The 16,267-nt window shown below is 42.5% G+C and overlaps 1 protein-coding gene across 15 annotated transcripts in view; it reads right to left on the reverse strand.

The window, feature by feature from the left end:
* Positions 1–16,267, reverse strand: part of MACF1 (microtubule actin crosslinking factor 1) — a 342,588-nt gene that overhangs the window by 185,087 nt on the left and 141,234 nt on the right. For all 15 annotated transcript variants that reach the window (XM_059690073.1, XM_059690080.1, XM_059690075.1 and 12 more), the window contains 3 exons: positions 13,265–13,354; positions 8,877–8,954; positions 4,308–4,400 (listed from right to left, as the gene is read on the reverse strand). In XM_059690073.1, coding sequence (XP_059546056.1) covers positions 4,308–4,400; positions 8,877–8,954; positions 13,265–13,354 — 261 coding nt within the window. The remainder of the gene's footprint in view (positions 1–4,307; positions 4,401–8,876; positions 8,955–13,264; positions 13,355–16,267) is intronic.

Consider the following 16,267-nt stretch of genomic DNA (forward strand, 5'->3'; position numbering starts at 1 on the left):
TCTTTAAAGTATGTATTTTCCTAAAACAAAACAATAAAATAACCAAAAAAGATGTTTTTAAAAAGTTAGCTAACTAGCCCTGGCCATTGTCCCGTGCACCAAAGGTTGCAGGTTTGATTCCCAGTCAGGGCACATACCTAGGTTGTGGGTTAGATCCCCGGTCGGGGCGTGTACAGGAGGCAACCAATCGATGTTTCTCTTACATGGATGTCTGTCTCTGTCTCTCTCTGTCTCTCTCTCCTTCCCTCCCTCCCTTTCTCTCTCTGTAAAAATCTATTTTAAAATAAAAACATATACTTGGGTGAGAATTTAATGTTTAAGGTTAGCTAACTATAGAGAAAGGGAAGAAACAGGATGGAGGGAGCAGAGATGAACACTGGGCCTCTCTGAATACAGTTTGTACTCACTTTTAAAAATTCCCCTTTGGAACAATGTAAACATATAATGTATACAATATAATCTATATAATGAAAAATAAAATTGAAAGGGAAAAAAATCCCTAAACACTGAAAGCAAATAAAAACAAATGAGCCTAATTATGTATTGACTTGCTGGTTTAACAATACAGAGAAATTATTTCAAATTACTTTAAAATACAATTATTTGCACGTCCTTAGGAAATTTACATTAAGGACAAAAAGAATTGCAAAGAAATCATAAATTTCTTAGTGATCAAATTGTTAATAATATTGATATTATTTTGATTCAAATATATTATATAAAATACATATGATTTTACAGACATATATGTACATATGTATAAAGAAAAGGAAATATGTGATATGTTACTGTGTTAGGATCAAGATTTCAGTCTAAGACCATGGTTCTCAACCTGTGGGTCACGACCCCTCTGGGGGTCGAACAACCCTTTCACAGGGGTCGCCTAAATACATCCTGCGTATCAGATATTTACATTACAATTCATAACAGTAGCAAAATTACAGTTATGACATAGCAACGAAAATAATTTTATGGTTGGGGGTCACCACAACATGAGGAACTGTATTAAAGGGTCGTTGCATTAGGAAGGTTGAGAACCACTGGTCTAAGAAAAAAAGAATATAAATGCAGGGATGAGCAACAGTAGGTTTACAGTTGTTCGTATGGAAAAAGACATGCAGTTTATAATTATTATAATAGCTTCATTAACTCTGTTTCATATATTCACAACTATAAACCTACTTTTGCCCACCCCTGTACAAAGTCAAAGAAAAAGATAAAAACTCTGTAATCTAAATTTGAATTAGAAATATCAGTATAAATTAATGATTTTTTAAAGAGAAATATACAATGTTGGAAACTCTGTCCAGAGAAAAAGCCAGAAACAATGGCCACCCAGGAGCACTCAGACTGTCGGTAAAGAATTGAGCTCCTTGGAGAAATCGCTAATTTCAGGTCTGGGACAGGAAATACATGAACAAAGAGTGCATCTCATCTCATCTCATCAGAAAAAAGGGAAATGATCAAAGATTATGGGGTTCGTGCCAAAGGACTCAGAGTCTCAACTTGAAAAGGCTCTTATTGGCTGAAGATGAAGCTATCTGAGTATTATAAAGAATAGTAACTGTATGTGATTGGAACACATTTAAGCCTGCTTAAAAAAATCCAGCCATAATGATACTCGGCGGGGGGGGGGGGGGGGGGGGGGGGGGAGATGAGGTGTCAACAAAAAAACTTCCATTGGTCACCTCTGGAAAATCTCAGAGAACCAACTAATCATTCTAAAAACTGGTAAACAGAGGGAAAATTGGGATTATTTATCTTTTTATCTTGCCTCTCCCACAAGAGCTATCTTTCAGGGTAATTGATAATGGTGAAGTTCTTCTTTAGAGAAATTTTCCAGAAAAATAATTTAAAAAATTGTAGAATTTGAGTGACACTATTTTGCAATAATGGAACTGGCAATGATGATCAGTAGCTGCTAAAACTATTAGGTGAAGACCTAACAGGGAATGAAGAATGGTTGGATCAGGCTGATAACACCTGACCCCACTAATCAATCTTATCATGAAAAGAGAGACAACAGGCATTATATGTCTCCTGATGTACAGCAATAGAAGTATACAGCACAAGACTACCATCCTTGCCCAACCCCAAAATGAACCTGAATGTGACTGAGCCTTGGGTCTAGATCTAAATTCCCCAGTTTATAGGCAATACAATAGAGGGTGGAGGACAGTGTCAGAAGACATACCAGAGATGCCATCAGCATCTTTTTTTTTTAATTGTTTTATTACTTAAAGTATTACAAAGAGTATTACACATGCCTCCTATTTTTTTCTCCCCTTGACCTTCCCCTGGCCTCCCCTACCCCCAGTGTCTTGTGTCCATTGGCTATGCTTATATGCATACATACAAGTCCTTTGGTTGATCTCTTAACCCCCACCCCCACCCCCCCGCCAACCCTCCCCGGCCTTCCCAGCCATCAGCATCTTTATTAACCGTACTAGTGACCCGTCACGCGAAACTGCACAAGACACGGGACACACCCCCCCTCTCTGCCCTGCCCCCCCACCATGGGACGGCCCCGAGTCCTGGAGTGCTGCCCCGATGCCCTGCCTCCGAGCGGCCGCCGGGCCCCACCCGCGTGGTGTGCACATGAGGCCGCGGAAACCCAGGCAGAAGCCACGCGCAAAGCAGCTGCCGGGACCCCCACACCCCCACACCCCCACGGGGCTGCGGGAATCCCAGCAAAAGTCACACAGAGCGGCCACGGGCCCTGCTCCCACTGCCCATCCCTGCTATGTGTGCTGCCATATGGCATGAGGGTCAATTTGCATATTACCATTTTATTATATAGGATAGGACAAAAGACCTGATTTCTTCAACAAATTGCAAGGAGATGGAGAGGAAAATTTAATGCAATATGTGCACCTTGTTTAAGGCCACCTCATTGTTCCACAAAAATACATGTTACCTCCCCACTTTCCTAAGCCTAACCATGCTGTCAATTGTCAGCACTAGCTCCAAACCAGAGCCCCAAGAAATAAGCCCTAAACTCAGAATTTTCTCAAATTCTTGGGAATTATGGCACACCTGCTGTTCTGCCTTGAACCAGCAGGTGGCGCTAACTCACCAAGTAAGACATCCCAATGGCCTCAACCCCAGGAGTCAATACTTTGAGATACCACATTAGCCTTCTTTTCTCACCTGCCCAAGAAGTGCTCCCTCTAATCTATCAGCCTCCTGTACAGCAACTGGGTATGGGCGAACTGTCGGAGAAATGGCCTTGCTTAGTTTTGTTAGTGATTCAAGACAGTCTTTTTATAAAGATAGGGCTATACTTGAAAAGGACCGGCCTTATGAAAGCCCTGTGACTGAACACTACCAAGATGTCCCTGTTCTTGGGTGTGATGAATGCTACAAGGCTGTGCTTACAAACACATGTACAAATCCAGCTAGTAAGGTGCTTGCTATGGAATGAATGTTTGTGTCCCCAATGTGATTGGATATGGAGGAAGGGCATTTGGGAGGTAACGCTCACATAAGCGGTACGGCGGGTAATATGCAAATTGACCCTCGCGCCATAACGCTGTTACAAGATGGCAGCGCGCACAGCAGGGACGGGGCAGTAAGAGCAGGGCCGGTGGCTGCTCTGTGCGAAAGAGGTCATGAGAGGAAGACCCCATAATGAAATCAATGCCATCATAAAAAGATGAAGAACACGAGATCTCTTTCTCTGCCTGCATTTACGAAGGAAAGATCATGTGAGGACATAACTAGGGCCTCGCCAAGAATCCAACCATACTGGCACCTTGATCGCAGATTTCTAACTTCCAGGACTATGAAAAAGAAATGTCTGTTCTTTAGCACCCAGTCTATGATAGTATTTCATTAAAGCAACACAAATGACTAAGACAGTGTTACGTTAACCAGGCTTGTTTTAAGATCATTAGAGACGAGGAAAAGTCTACATCAAAGCAGGATTAAAAGCCTTCACTGCACCTTTTAAAGCATCACAACCAACATCTGTCCCCACCCTCATACTCTGAGAACCTAAAGATCCAGGTTTGACTCAGCTGTGCAGACTTCTAATAGCCACACGGCCAATGACAGGGCCAAGCACAACAAGGTAAAAATCCCATTGCATCATGAAAATGATCATCATGAAAATGATTAGGAAGTTCTGGGTTTAGACTGCAAAAGCTTTATTTCCAGGTCAATCCTTAGCTTTCTTTCCAACTCCCATCTTACCCTTGTTCACTGCCAAATACAGAGAAGGAAGGCTCAGTGTGCCTGTGGGAGGCAGTGCAACTTCCAGGCCATGTGCAAACCAAGCCACAAGGACCCTAAATTTCAGACCCTACCTGGAAGTGCAAAATAATGGTCCAGATCAGGCCCAGGGTCAGCTTGGGGTTGCCATCTGTAATGTCATCATTGCGAATATTCACTAGTTTCACCTGAAAAAGAAACAAAAGCTGTTCTCAGAGTTCTGTCACTTTTGGTTTGATTTCATTTTTATAGATTTTTATCATTTATATTCAATTAAATTGATTTTTAGTGTACAATTCTGAGTTTTAAAACATGTATAGATTTGTGTAACTATCACCATAATAAGAATAACAGAACTGTCCCATCATCCCAAAAAGATGACCCCCTGTTGCCCTTTTGTAGTCAAACCCTGCCCCCACTCCTAACTCCCAGCAACCACTGATCTGTTCCCAGTTTTACTTTCTTCAGAATGACATATAACTAGGACCATACAGTACATAATCTTTTGAACTAGCTTTTTTTCACTCAACACAATGCCCTTGAGATCCCCATCCCTGTTGCTGCATGTATCAATAGATAGATCCTTTTATTGCGGAGCAGTCTTCCACTGTATTGACACACAACACTGTGTTCACCATTTCATCCACTGAAGGGCACTGAGGTTGTTTCTTGGAGCAATTATGCATTAAACTCCTGCATTCATGTACAGGTTTCTGAGTGAGCTTGTTTCATTTCTCTGGGGTAAATTCCTAGGAGTGGGGTTGCTGGGTCATATGGGTATGTTTTGCTTTATAAGAAATTGCCAAACTATTTCCCAGTGTGCTATTTTACATTCTCAGCAGCAAAGCAAACTTGCAAGCACATGGTATAGTGAGTTGCTTTTTATTAAGTCATCACAACCCTATTTATTTTTTAAGGTTAAGGGGGAAGGGGGGGTGCCTCTTCTCCCTCATCAGTCTTTGATCTGCTCCAGTCTCCATTTTCACTCCATTTCCAATCACTTTGTCACTGATATTCCCCCCTGCTCATGACTCCCATAGCATCTGCTTTACTCCTAAAATCTCACTCCAACAACACAATACGCACAGACACACAGACTGCCCCCCCGCCCCCGGCTAGGGTGATCCACCATCCAGTGAGCAGGAAATTGAGCGCTTTCCTGGGCTGTGGGACTTCCAGCGCTGAATCCAAGAGAGGCCTGGGAAACCAGTCCACTTCCACCACCTCCACACTGTGAGCCTCTTCTGTCAAACCCTCCCGGAGCTCCTGTTCAGTTGCAGCAAACTGTCCTTGAGCTGCCCTCCATTTCTCTCTTCAGTTGAACTGAAACCTGTGTGGCTCCAATGAACCCCAGTAACTTTAAGCAGAAGCCTCACTCTTCCCTTGCACACACAGTGGCCAGTACTATAGAATGAATGCATGTGCCATCCAAAATGCAGATGCTAAACCCTAATTCCCAATCTGATGGTATTTGGAATTGGGGCATTTGGGGTGATCAAGTTGTGAGGGTGGGACTCTCAGGAATGGGATTAGTGTCCTTACATAAGAGACCCCCAACGAGCCCTCTCGCCCCTTCCATGATGTTAGGACACAACTAAAAAACAGCTATCTCTGAACTGGTCCTCACCAGACACCGAATCTGCCTTGGTCTTACACTTCCCAGCCTCCAGAACTGTGAGAAATAAACTTCTATTGTTTGTAAGTCACCCCGTCTGTGGTGTTTTTGCTCGAGCAGCCTGGATGACTAAGACACCTGGGCAAGGTCTTTCCCTTTTCTGAATCTCAGTCACCCTCTGGGGGTGGAAGAAGCTGCCCTTCCCATCTGAGAATGCAGTTTTTTAACCAATCACCATGACAACCCACAATTGGTCGGTCAGTATTAGCTGCGTCCACCTTCTTCAGTCCCACCTCCATCACTTTTCCTTTTTATTCTGAAGTCCATCCCCCTGGGCCAAATCACGTGCCCATCTCTGCTAACTCTTTCCTTGACGACTGCAGCACCTAGCTCCTATTCCTCTTTCCCACCGTCTTCCTCCCATCTTTCCTGGGGATTTTAGCACTTATCTCAATGACCAAATATCACCCTATCTGCCCCCTCAATTCTAATGACTTTCATCTTCCCTCTGCATCGGACACTGCACAGCTACGACGTGTGCACCACCATCACAAGGAACTGTTGTAGAGTTCTCTCTGCCCACACTCTCCGCACCCACTGTTCCTGCCTGCCCACATTCTCATTCCACCAAAGTAACCAAATCACGCTTGGTCCTTATTTAGACTTCTAAATGGGAGTCGAACTGCTGGGTCACATCAATTCCTCTCCATTTATCTTGTTCATTAAAGCCCCCTCTGGTTTCCTCTAACTCTAGACACAGACATTTCAATGCTGCTTTCTCTAGTACCTTGAACACTTTAGCCTCCAATTCTCCTACTGCTTTTCATTTATCAATTTATTTCAGCAAATATTTATGAAGTGCCAATTATGGACCATTTTTATGACAAGTGATGAAGATAAAAATGGTAAGTAAAATTCATGTTTCCTTGTCCTCACAGGGCCTACAGTGCATTAGAATAAACAGAGAAACAACAATAAAGTAGTATCTATACTAACAAATGGGTAATATGCTAATTAGACTGGACATCTTCCGGACGTCCTCCCAGACAAAGCCACAGTGGCTGCAATGGCCGAGGGCCGGCAGCCGCAGTGACTGTGAGGGCGGGTCCAGCACCGCAGTCCCTTTTGCAGAGGCCATGGGAGAAGGCCCTCAGGAGAAGGCAGAAGGGAGAAGGCTGGCGCTGCGGAAAAAGGGAGAAGGCTGGCGCTGTGGGAGAAGGGAGAAGGTGGTAGTTAGGAAGTTAGGGGGATGAGGCCAGGAGTGGAGAGCAGTTAGGCAGTTAGGGGATCAGGCCGGCAGGGGAGAGCAGTTAGGGGGATGAGGCCAGGAGGAGAGAGCAGTTAGGCAGTTAGGGGGATGAGGCCAGGAGTGGAGAGCAGTTAGGCAGTTAGGGGATCAGGCCGGCAGGGGAGAGCAGTTAGGGGGATCAGGCCAGGAGGGGAGAGCAGTTAGGGGGATCAGGCTGGCAGGGGAGAGCAGTTAGGCAATTAGGGGGATCAGGCCGACAGGGGAGCAGTTGGTGGTGATTAGGCAGGCAGGTGAGCAATTAGGAGCCAGTGGTTCTGGATTGGGAGAGGGATCCCGGATTGGAGAGGGTGCAGGCAGGGCTGAGGGACCCCTCCCAACCCCTACTCCTACACGATTTTCATGCACTGGGCCTCTAGTTATATAAGAAGCAAACTGCTATGGGAATAAACAGAAAGAAAATTTCCCAAGTTAATGAGAATTGCTGATAAGAGTGACAAAAAATTAATTTTAAAAATATGCATACCATTTAATGTTTTATTGTCCCCTGATGTTGCCTAGCAACTGTAGTTATCCCAAATCTTCTCCATACAGCTCTCCCTAAGCAGATGAACTCTGACTCCCTCATCCATCTTCCTCTCCACCACAAACTATCTCTGTACAGTATCTTTATCCGGTCATCCTTCCTTCTCCCTGTACCTCAGAAGAGAGGCATTTTTCTTTTCTTTCTCAAAGAGAACCACACTGGCTATGCTCTGGATCTCACCCCTCACCCCCTGGACTTAGTTCCATCAATTAAGGATGCAATGGGAAGAAAGATGGTGTGTAGAAAACAGCATGGACAGAGGAAAGAGCATTAAACTACACATTAGGAGATCTGGTTTAAAGTCCTAACATTGCTCTAACTTGTTCTGTGATTTGGAGCAGGTCATTTCACCTGTCTCTGTTTCCTTCGCTATAAATGAAAAATCGTAAGTCTAGCATTCCATGGCTCTTCATTCTCCTCACTCACTTTCAGTCTTTCTCTCTTCACTGTCTTCTCCTATGTCTAAAAATACGGTGCTGTCTTCCTTCCTTACCTAGAAAGTGATAACCTTCTTTCCCTTCCTGTATCCAGGTCCAATATACTCTAAACACTTTTCTGCTCTATTAAAACTGTTCTCGCCCTAACCGGTTTGGCTCAGTGGATAGAGTGTAGGCCTGCGGACTGAAAGGTCCCAGGTTCGATTCTGGTCAAGGGCATGTGCCTTGGTTGCGGGCACATCCCCAGTAGGAGGTGTGCAGGAGGCAGCTGATCGATGTTTCTCTCTCATCAATGTTTCTAACGCTCTATCCCTCTCTTTTCCTCTTTGTAAAAAATCAGTAAAATATATTTAAAAAACAAAACTGTTCTCTTAAGTCATCAATGTCTACCAGCCAAGACCTCTTCCTCAGACCTTCATGACACCGCCTCCTCATCTAATTTTCATGATAATGTGGAGCTCTGGTTTTCCCTTTTCCTGGGTGCTATACTTTTTTACTATCTTCTTTGCTGGTTTACCTTTCATCTTCCCTTTGATCTCCATCTAGCATCTAACTCTTCTCCGTGAACACTCTCCCGCTCAGGAAGGCCACAGCTCTCTGTAAGGACTACCAAATGATTTGTCCAACCAAAATACAACTGCTCACAAGCGAGTACGACAGAACTGGGCCAGTCCGATTTAGCAATTTCTGGGGGCTTACTAGGGGCTCGGAGAAATTCCCTAAATAGGAACGTCAGACCAACATTCCCTGGCTGAATGAGGAGCCACACGATACTCTTACCTGCCGCCGCTTTAGGAAGTCCAGGGCAATCTGCACATTCTGCAGCCTATGAAAACGCATCCTGCCCTTCTCTCGGGGCTGCAAACAAAAAAGGGGGTGTTAACTTCAGCCACACCACTTTACCCTGAAGACCACTTTCCACTTCCATTTCAAAGACAAGGAATTCCTCACGGTGGAAGCCAGGCGTGGGAGCATTACATACAGCACCTTCAATGGCAGGACATGTCTGGGTCACCATGCTGTTCGGCCTCCAAAAGGCCTTATTTACCACCGTAATTCCCGTGAACACATGGCACGGTTTGACTACTAATGCTGAGCCAATGCTGCAGCTTCTCTGCAGGTTCTTCTGCAGTCCTACATGGCAGAACCTGGTTCTGGAGGTGAGACTGATCGGGGCAAAGACTTCGGCTCTTTGGCTCCTAAAATCGCAGTTAAATGCTATTGTAAAGGCAGAGTGGCAAGTCTTAATTGCATATTGCACAGTAATGGACAGAGCAAACCTTATTGTAAACCTAACAAAAGATGCCAGAGGTAGATAATTTTAAATGAAGGAATGAGGAGTTACATATGCTCAGTAAATACATTTTAAAAAATCCAAAATGAGAGGCAAAAATCAGGAAGAAACCTATTTTCCAGGAAGATGGGTGTCCATGCAGAAAAGTTACCCTTTACTCCAGTAAGAAATACCCAGAGTTAACAAAACCTTGGTGATGTAGGGAAGTTCAACATGAGAACCAAAGAAAGGTATTTCCCGCCAGTCGCTGAGTCCTGGGTGTCACACGGCCCAGCAGAGGAGCCCATCTCCACCGCTGCTTCTGGTACCCTAGCCACAGCTCCACTACCACCCACTCAAAAGGACATGAGGTCTATTTGCCCAACAAGTACATGCAGGATGGCTATCTACTTCTGGAATGTTTTCTCCTGCTTACTTTCCAATGTTGCTTTTATCTTCCTAACACTGGGACTAAAATATCAATCTCACTAGATTATATCCAGTTCATTTGTAAATGTCAAATTGGGACTAATTAAAGGCTGATAAAATATAAAGTAGCTCTGTTGTGGGCACCTGCAGAGGAAACAGTCTCCCAAGTTGAAGTGAACAAAAACTGACCCAACAGGTGGAAAGATAAGGGTGGAGACATCTCCCTGAGCACCCCCAACACTTGGAAGCAACATTCCCAAACTACGATATTCTATAAGGATGTTGACGCTTCTCTGAGCAACTTCTGAAATAAAAGGTTTAGGAAAAATCTTTTTAGCAAGTACCTCTCCTCAGTCATTTCAGCTAAGTTATTGTAAATATGGTTTAAAGAATGACAGAGCCTGTGAAACTGAAGATTCTAAGGCACTGGGAAGGGAGATCAGTGAAGTGAAAAGATGACTTTAAGAGGACAGGGAATGGAAATATTGCCTCATCCCTATTTCTTGAGAAAGATTATGAGCTATAATTTATGGCCTACAAGCAGGAAATGCCCCCTCCACACATCCTAATCTTTACTCCTATGTACTCCCCACCAAAAATAAATAACCTTGCCCTGGCTGGGTGGCTCAGTTGGTTGGAGCACTGTTCCGTAAACCAAAAGGTAGCAGGTTAAATTACTGGCCAGTGCATATACCTAGGCTGCAGGTTCGATCCCCGATTGGGGGCACGTACAGGAGGCAACAGATCAATCTCTCTCTCTCTCTCTCTCTCTCTCTCTCTCTCTCTCTCTCACAAAATCGATAAACATATCCTTTGGTGAGGATTAAAAACAATTATTAAAAATAAATAACCTTAAGAACATGCAGGTTAAATCTGTGTCCTCTGCAGCAACTAGCGATATTATTGATCAAGGCAGAGTATCTCCATGCAGTGAGTGGTTTGCAAACAACAGACTACTTTAAAAACAAATGACATGGTGTGTAGTGAAAACCTAGAGGCTAGAGAGGTGGAGAGAGAGTACCTACCCGTTAGTCTGGATAAGCAACTAACTGCCATGCTATCAATTAAACTTTCCACAATTTTGCAATCTGGACTCAGGCAACACAGCAAGGCCACAAGAAAGCTATGGGGCTCCAGGTCTCAAAGGAATTTGACACCACACCATTATTCTTTCTGTGCCAACCATTCTCAGATAAGCAAAATATATATAATTCCCACTTCAGGATCATCTAACAGTGCCAGGGCACAATTAGTTTTAACTACATTCTTTGGGACCCAAATTCCCAGGTGGATAGTGAAGAAGACACTTGGTAACAGGAGACCTGGAGAGCCTCAAACTCTCTGATGGCCCTGCAGTGCCAGCTGGGATGCTGGCATCGCCGGGAGGACCTACTACATCATCATCATCTTCCTCCTCCTGCTCCTCGCTGTTTGCATGGCGCCAGGAGGGCATGCTCACCAGACGGAGGGTCTTCAGCCCTGCTGGCTCCTTTGGCCACCAACCAAGGCAACAACATGACAGAGTAACAGAAAATGCACAACACAAAAATGAAAAGGAAATAAATGCAACATTAAACAAAACGGATGAAAATACCCTGCCACATCCAAAAAGATGCAAGACCAGAACAGATGGTTTTACTGAGCATGTTTTATGTTGAAACACATCTTCAATCCTCCATGGCCACCCACCCTCTCTGATTTATGAATCAATGAAGGGAGAAAGAAACAATGTGAATAACCATGAAAGAGATATTTGGATTATTTTCAATGATAAGATGATATCCTCTGGATATCTCCATAAACACCTGTAGGTTTTCAAAGGTTAGGAAAATTACATTGAAGTGGTTTTAACCTGTTTTGTAAGCAATGTCACCAAAATGTCACTTTCCACTACAAGTTCACTCAAGTTCATCAAATATGACGGGCAAATTGCAGAAAATGTAACTTGGTGAACACTGAAGAGTAAAGTCCAGCTCAGTGAAGGTGAAATTCTGAATATATATGAGATTTATAAATGAGGGCCAGAGAAGGACTAGAATTCATCTTGTGCTGGCTGTGTTGATAAGAGCACCTGTCAATTGAAGGCCATTAAAAATTATAAAATTAATTCTACTGCAAGGCAAAAAAGATGTGAAACCAAAACACAGAGCCATTCAGAGGGAAGGCAGGGGGTGGGTGGGTGGGAAGAGACCAGCCAATGAACTTGTATGCACATATGCATAACCCGTGGACTATGACAATGGGGTGGTGAGGGCCTGGGGGGCAGGGGGACAGACAGGAGCAGGATGGAAGAGGCTAATGGAAAGATGTAATACTTTCAATAATAAAGATTTTTAAAATGTAATATTTTCAACAATAAAGATTAAAAATAAAACCAAACACAGGGCCCAAGGGAAGCCAAACCCAATCCTAGAAAAAGCTCAGTATTACTTAGGGAGTAAAATCTAATGTGCCAAATTCTGTACTTAAAACACAACAAACAATGACTAAGAATCACCAATGGCAGTGGGTGGGCTGAGCTTCCCAGACTACTCAAGCTGTGCACCTCTCCTCAGTTCTCCTTCCTCACAGATGTTTCCAGTATTCAACCTTAGACTGTTCTAAATGAAAATGATGTCATCTACGATGCTAGAGATAGAACAGAAACTGCACAGGATCATCTGCTTCCACTTGGCTCAAATCTATTGAACAATGGGCTCGCCAAGTGAGGTTTTTTTGATCCTGCAAAAAAAGCAAGTATAAGAACTATCATCTGACAAGCCAAGAGGCTCCCAGGAGATTTGCCCTCAGATGTGTAGGTGTTTCCCATAAGCAATGTTTGAACATTCTGGGAGGAGGCAGGCATAGTTAATTGTCCAAGGAGCCCAAATATACTGTATCCAGGGCTGTGCTCAGACATCAACCTCAGCATTTCTCCAAACCGGTGAGACTCAGTGAATCATAGAAGGGAGGTGAATTGAAAAGAAGCAAACAAACAAAAAACCACTTGGGCTTTTAAATGTAAACTTCAGAACCTGAGCTGAATACAGAAAATAAAACAATTCACAATAAATAGGAAAGACTCCATATAGACTAGAAATAAAACTCTAGGAAGAAAACTACACCTTGCTAAAAAAAACCTTTAAATGTGAACCTCCAATTCCTAAAATACTACTAGTGTCTATAAATGGATAAAAAAAAACAAAGAAGGGGAAAATAAGCAGTTATGAAATGAATATAAGCGATACCTGGACCTATCAAGAAGTGAGAATATTTGACACATCAATTTGAATTAAGATAAAATCACATCATATGTAAACTGTATGTCTGAGTTAGACATAAAGTCCACCAATAATCTCTTCTACTTCTTCCTCCCACATAACAGAGCAAGCAGTGATGGCCACTGCCCTACCACTCAGCAAAATGGAACAATACATAATTTACGGACCACACCTGTGAGGTCACTCATTAGGAAAGAGCAGCTCACCAGTTTGATGCCTGAGAGGACCTCCAGCAGAGAGATCAGGTTATGGCCATCACGTAGATCTTCATAAAGATCATTGATGTGCTTGCGGACCTGTGCATGAGAGTAAAACAAGACTGCTTTTTACTTGATCTTAAATTATTTTATTATCTACACAAGAATCTCTGCAAATACAAATTTAAAAATTTGAAACTGGAAACAATAATAAAATTCAGGAATTTTCAGGTTGGAATACAACACATGAACACTTACCAGAAGTGTGTTTTTAAACTTGAAGCCAGACTTATTACACCCTCTAGCCAACCCTGAACAATATTCTTTTTTTAAAAAAATATATTTTATTGATTTCTTACAGAGAGGAAGGGAGAGGAATAGAGAGTTAGAAACATCGATGAGAGAGAAACATCGACCAGCTGCCTCCTGCACACCCCCCACTGGGGATGTGCCTGCAACCAAGGTACATGCCCTTGACTGGAATCAAACCCGGGACCCTTCAGTCCACAGGCCGACACTCTATCCACTGAGCCAAACCGGTCAGGGCCTGAACAATATTCTAAAAGTTTGGACAAGGAGATAGGGAGTCTTAATCATCCTGAAACACCTCAGGAATAATTACGGATCAAAATGTGTACTGCCCAGCCAGTTTAGCTCAGTGGATAGATCACCAGCCTATGGACTAAAGGGTCCCGAGTTGGATTCTGGTCAAAGGGCACATGCCTCAGTTGCAGGCTTAATCCTTAACCCTGGTCTGGGCATGTGCAGGAGGCAACCAATCACTGTGTCTCTCTCACATAGATATTTCTCTCTCTATGTCTCTCCCCCTCGCTTCTACTCTCTCTAAAAATCAATGGAAAATAACCTTGGGTGAGGATTTTTAAGAAAGTGATACAATGCCAGTGATGGTCAGATGAGGTCAGCCAGAGTTAGAAGAGCCTTCCAGAGAGTGCTGGAAAGAAAACTAGAATGCTAGGTACCAGTGCTTCATAGGGTGCACATCTAATGTAACCCCCTATTACCAAATATTTCTAACAGTGAATTTGAGAATTATTTTCCTTCTGGGAAAAACAATTTCAATTTTATAACAGAAACTATGGAAAAACAAATCTCTCTTTGGAAAAATGTATGGTTAAAGTCAAATACTGTGCAAAATTCTTCACATGTTATCTCATCTCTCCCTCGCACCTATAAGGCAGGTTTCATTAATATTCCTATTTTATGCATGAGTAAATGAGGCACAAAGAGGTCAATAACCTGCCCAATATCACGAGTGGAAAAGCTGGCCTGTTTGGTCTTTTCGAATTTTAGGCTTTGCCATTAACTACTATGCTTTATAATCAGCCATAATCTCCTTTCCCATACTCTACAGGAGAAACTGAGGCTCTCCGATGTTAAGGTCACATAGTTTTGGCAAGTAGCAGGTCTTTTGGTTCCAAGTCTAGTGATAACTTCACTGAGTGACGCTCACATCACACAATCAGAAGAGTAGTAGAAATTACAAGGAAGAAGATTCATTTTCAACATGAAATAAATAATTTTCTAGACAACAATAAAAAGGATTAGTTTCAGAAGTAGTAAATTTATAGTCACTGGAATTTTTCAAGCAGAGACTAGGTGAGATTTCTACATCTGTGTCAAAAACTGAACTATAGTCCTTTCCAATTGTAATATCTAGCATTCAAAATAGAAACGGAATCAGAAAAGATAAACACTGGAAATCTCTGGGAAGACTTCCTGAAAGAGAAAGGACTTGAAAAATTACAAAATGTTTTGATAGAAAGAAGATGGGGAAACCATATAAGACAAGGTATAGAGGTGGGAATATGCAAGGTAAGCATGTTTGTATATGTGTGTGTTAAGGAATAAGGTGGCAGGCAGATTACCCAATTGAAGGAAATGGTTCATGATGACTGCATAATAGCTTTCAAAGACTAAAAGAACATTTCTTCAATTTCTATGCTATTTACAATATACTCGCTATAGGCATGACACACTTTTTAGTTTAATCTGCAACATTTACATTTTTTTCCATCACTTAAATCTAGACAATGAACAAACCAATACATTCAGTTCAGACTTGTAGCATTTGTTGATTTCCAGGGTGTAAATACTCCCACCATGACCAATTTCAAGCTGCTAATATATCACTAAGTGTGATGTTGGGAAGGAAAGGACAGTAGCACACCATTATATAGTATTTTCATCATAGAGACACAATTTACATAATTAACCTCAAGAACATAGACAATAACATGTAGTAAAATAATTATGAAGTAATGAGTTTTGAGTATTTACTACCTTTATTTTAAGTAGAATGTATTTAACTGTAAGTTTATATAATTTAACTTTTAATAATGGCTATGCTTAGCAACAAACTCACAAAATTTAACATTTGCCTCTTGTGAGTCCTTTCAAGCTGGTTCCCGCACACCAGTGGCTCCAAGATTTCAAGACCTCTCCCTCAAATGGGACCAAGATATCAAACTTTGCAACTGAATAGCCACAATGCCTCACTAACAGAAACAAGCAGTCATGATGGTTGGAAAGGGGGATTTGAGAAATTCAATTTTAAATACACAGACAATAGGGTGGTGAAGGCCTGGGGTGAGGAGCAGGGGCGGGGTGGGAGAGGTCAATGGGGGAAAAGGGGGACATATGTAATACTTTCAACAATAAAAATTTAGCCCTAACCAGTTTGGCTCAGTGGATACAGCGTCGGCCTGAGAACTGAAGGGTCCCAGGTTCGATTCCAGTCAAGGGCATGTAACTTGGTTGTGGATGCATCCCTGGTAGGAGGTGTGCAGGAGGCAGCTGATCGATGTTTCTAACTCTCTATCCCTCCCCCTTCCTCTCTGTAAAATAATCAATAAAATATATTTTTAAAAAAATAAATAAAGATTTAAATACATTGATTTTAAAATGGCAACAAAGAACCTGCAAATGGAAATGGTTCTTGAAGCAGCTGGAAATACCAGAATTCAATCTGGGTCAGCTGAGAATTTAAGTTTA

This window comes from Myotis daubentonii, chromosome 3 (genome assembly GCF_963259705.1).
Source record: "Myotis daubentonii chromosome 3, mMyoDau2.1, whole genome shotgun sequence".
NCBI classification, from domain to species: Eukaryota; Metazoa; Chordata; class Mammalia; order Chiroptera; family Vespertilionidae; genus Myotis; species Myotis daubentonii.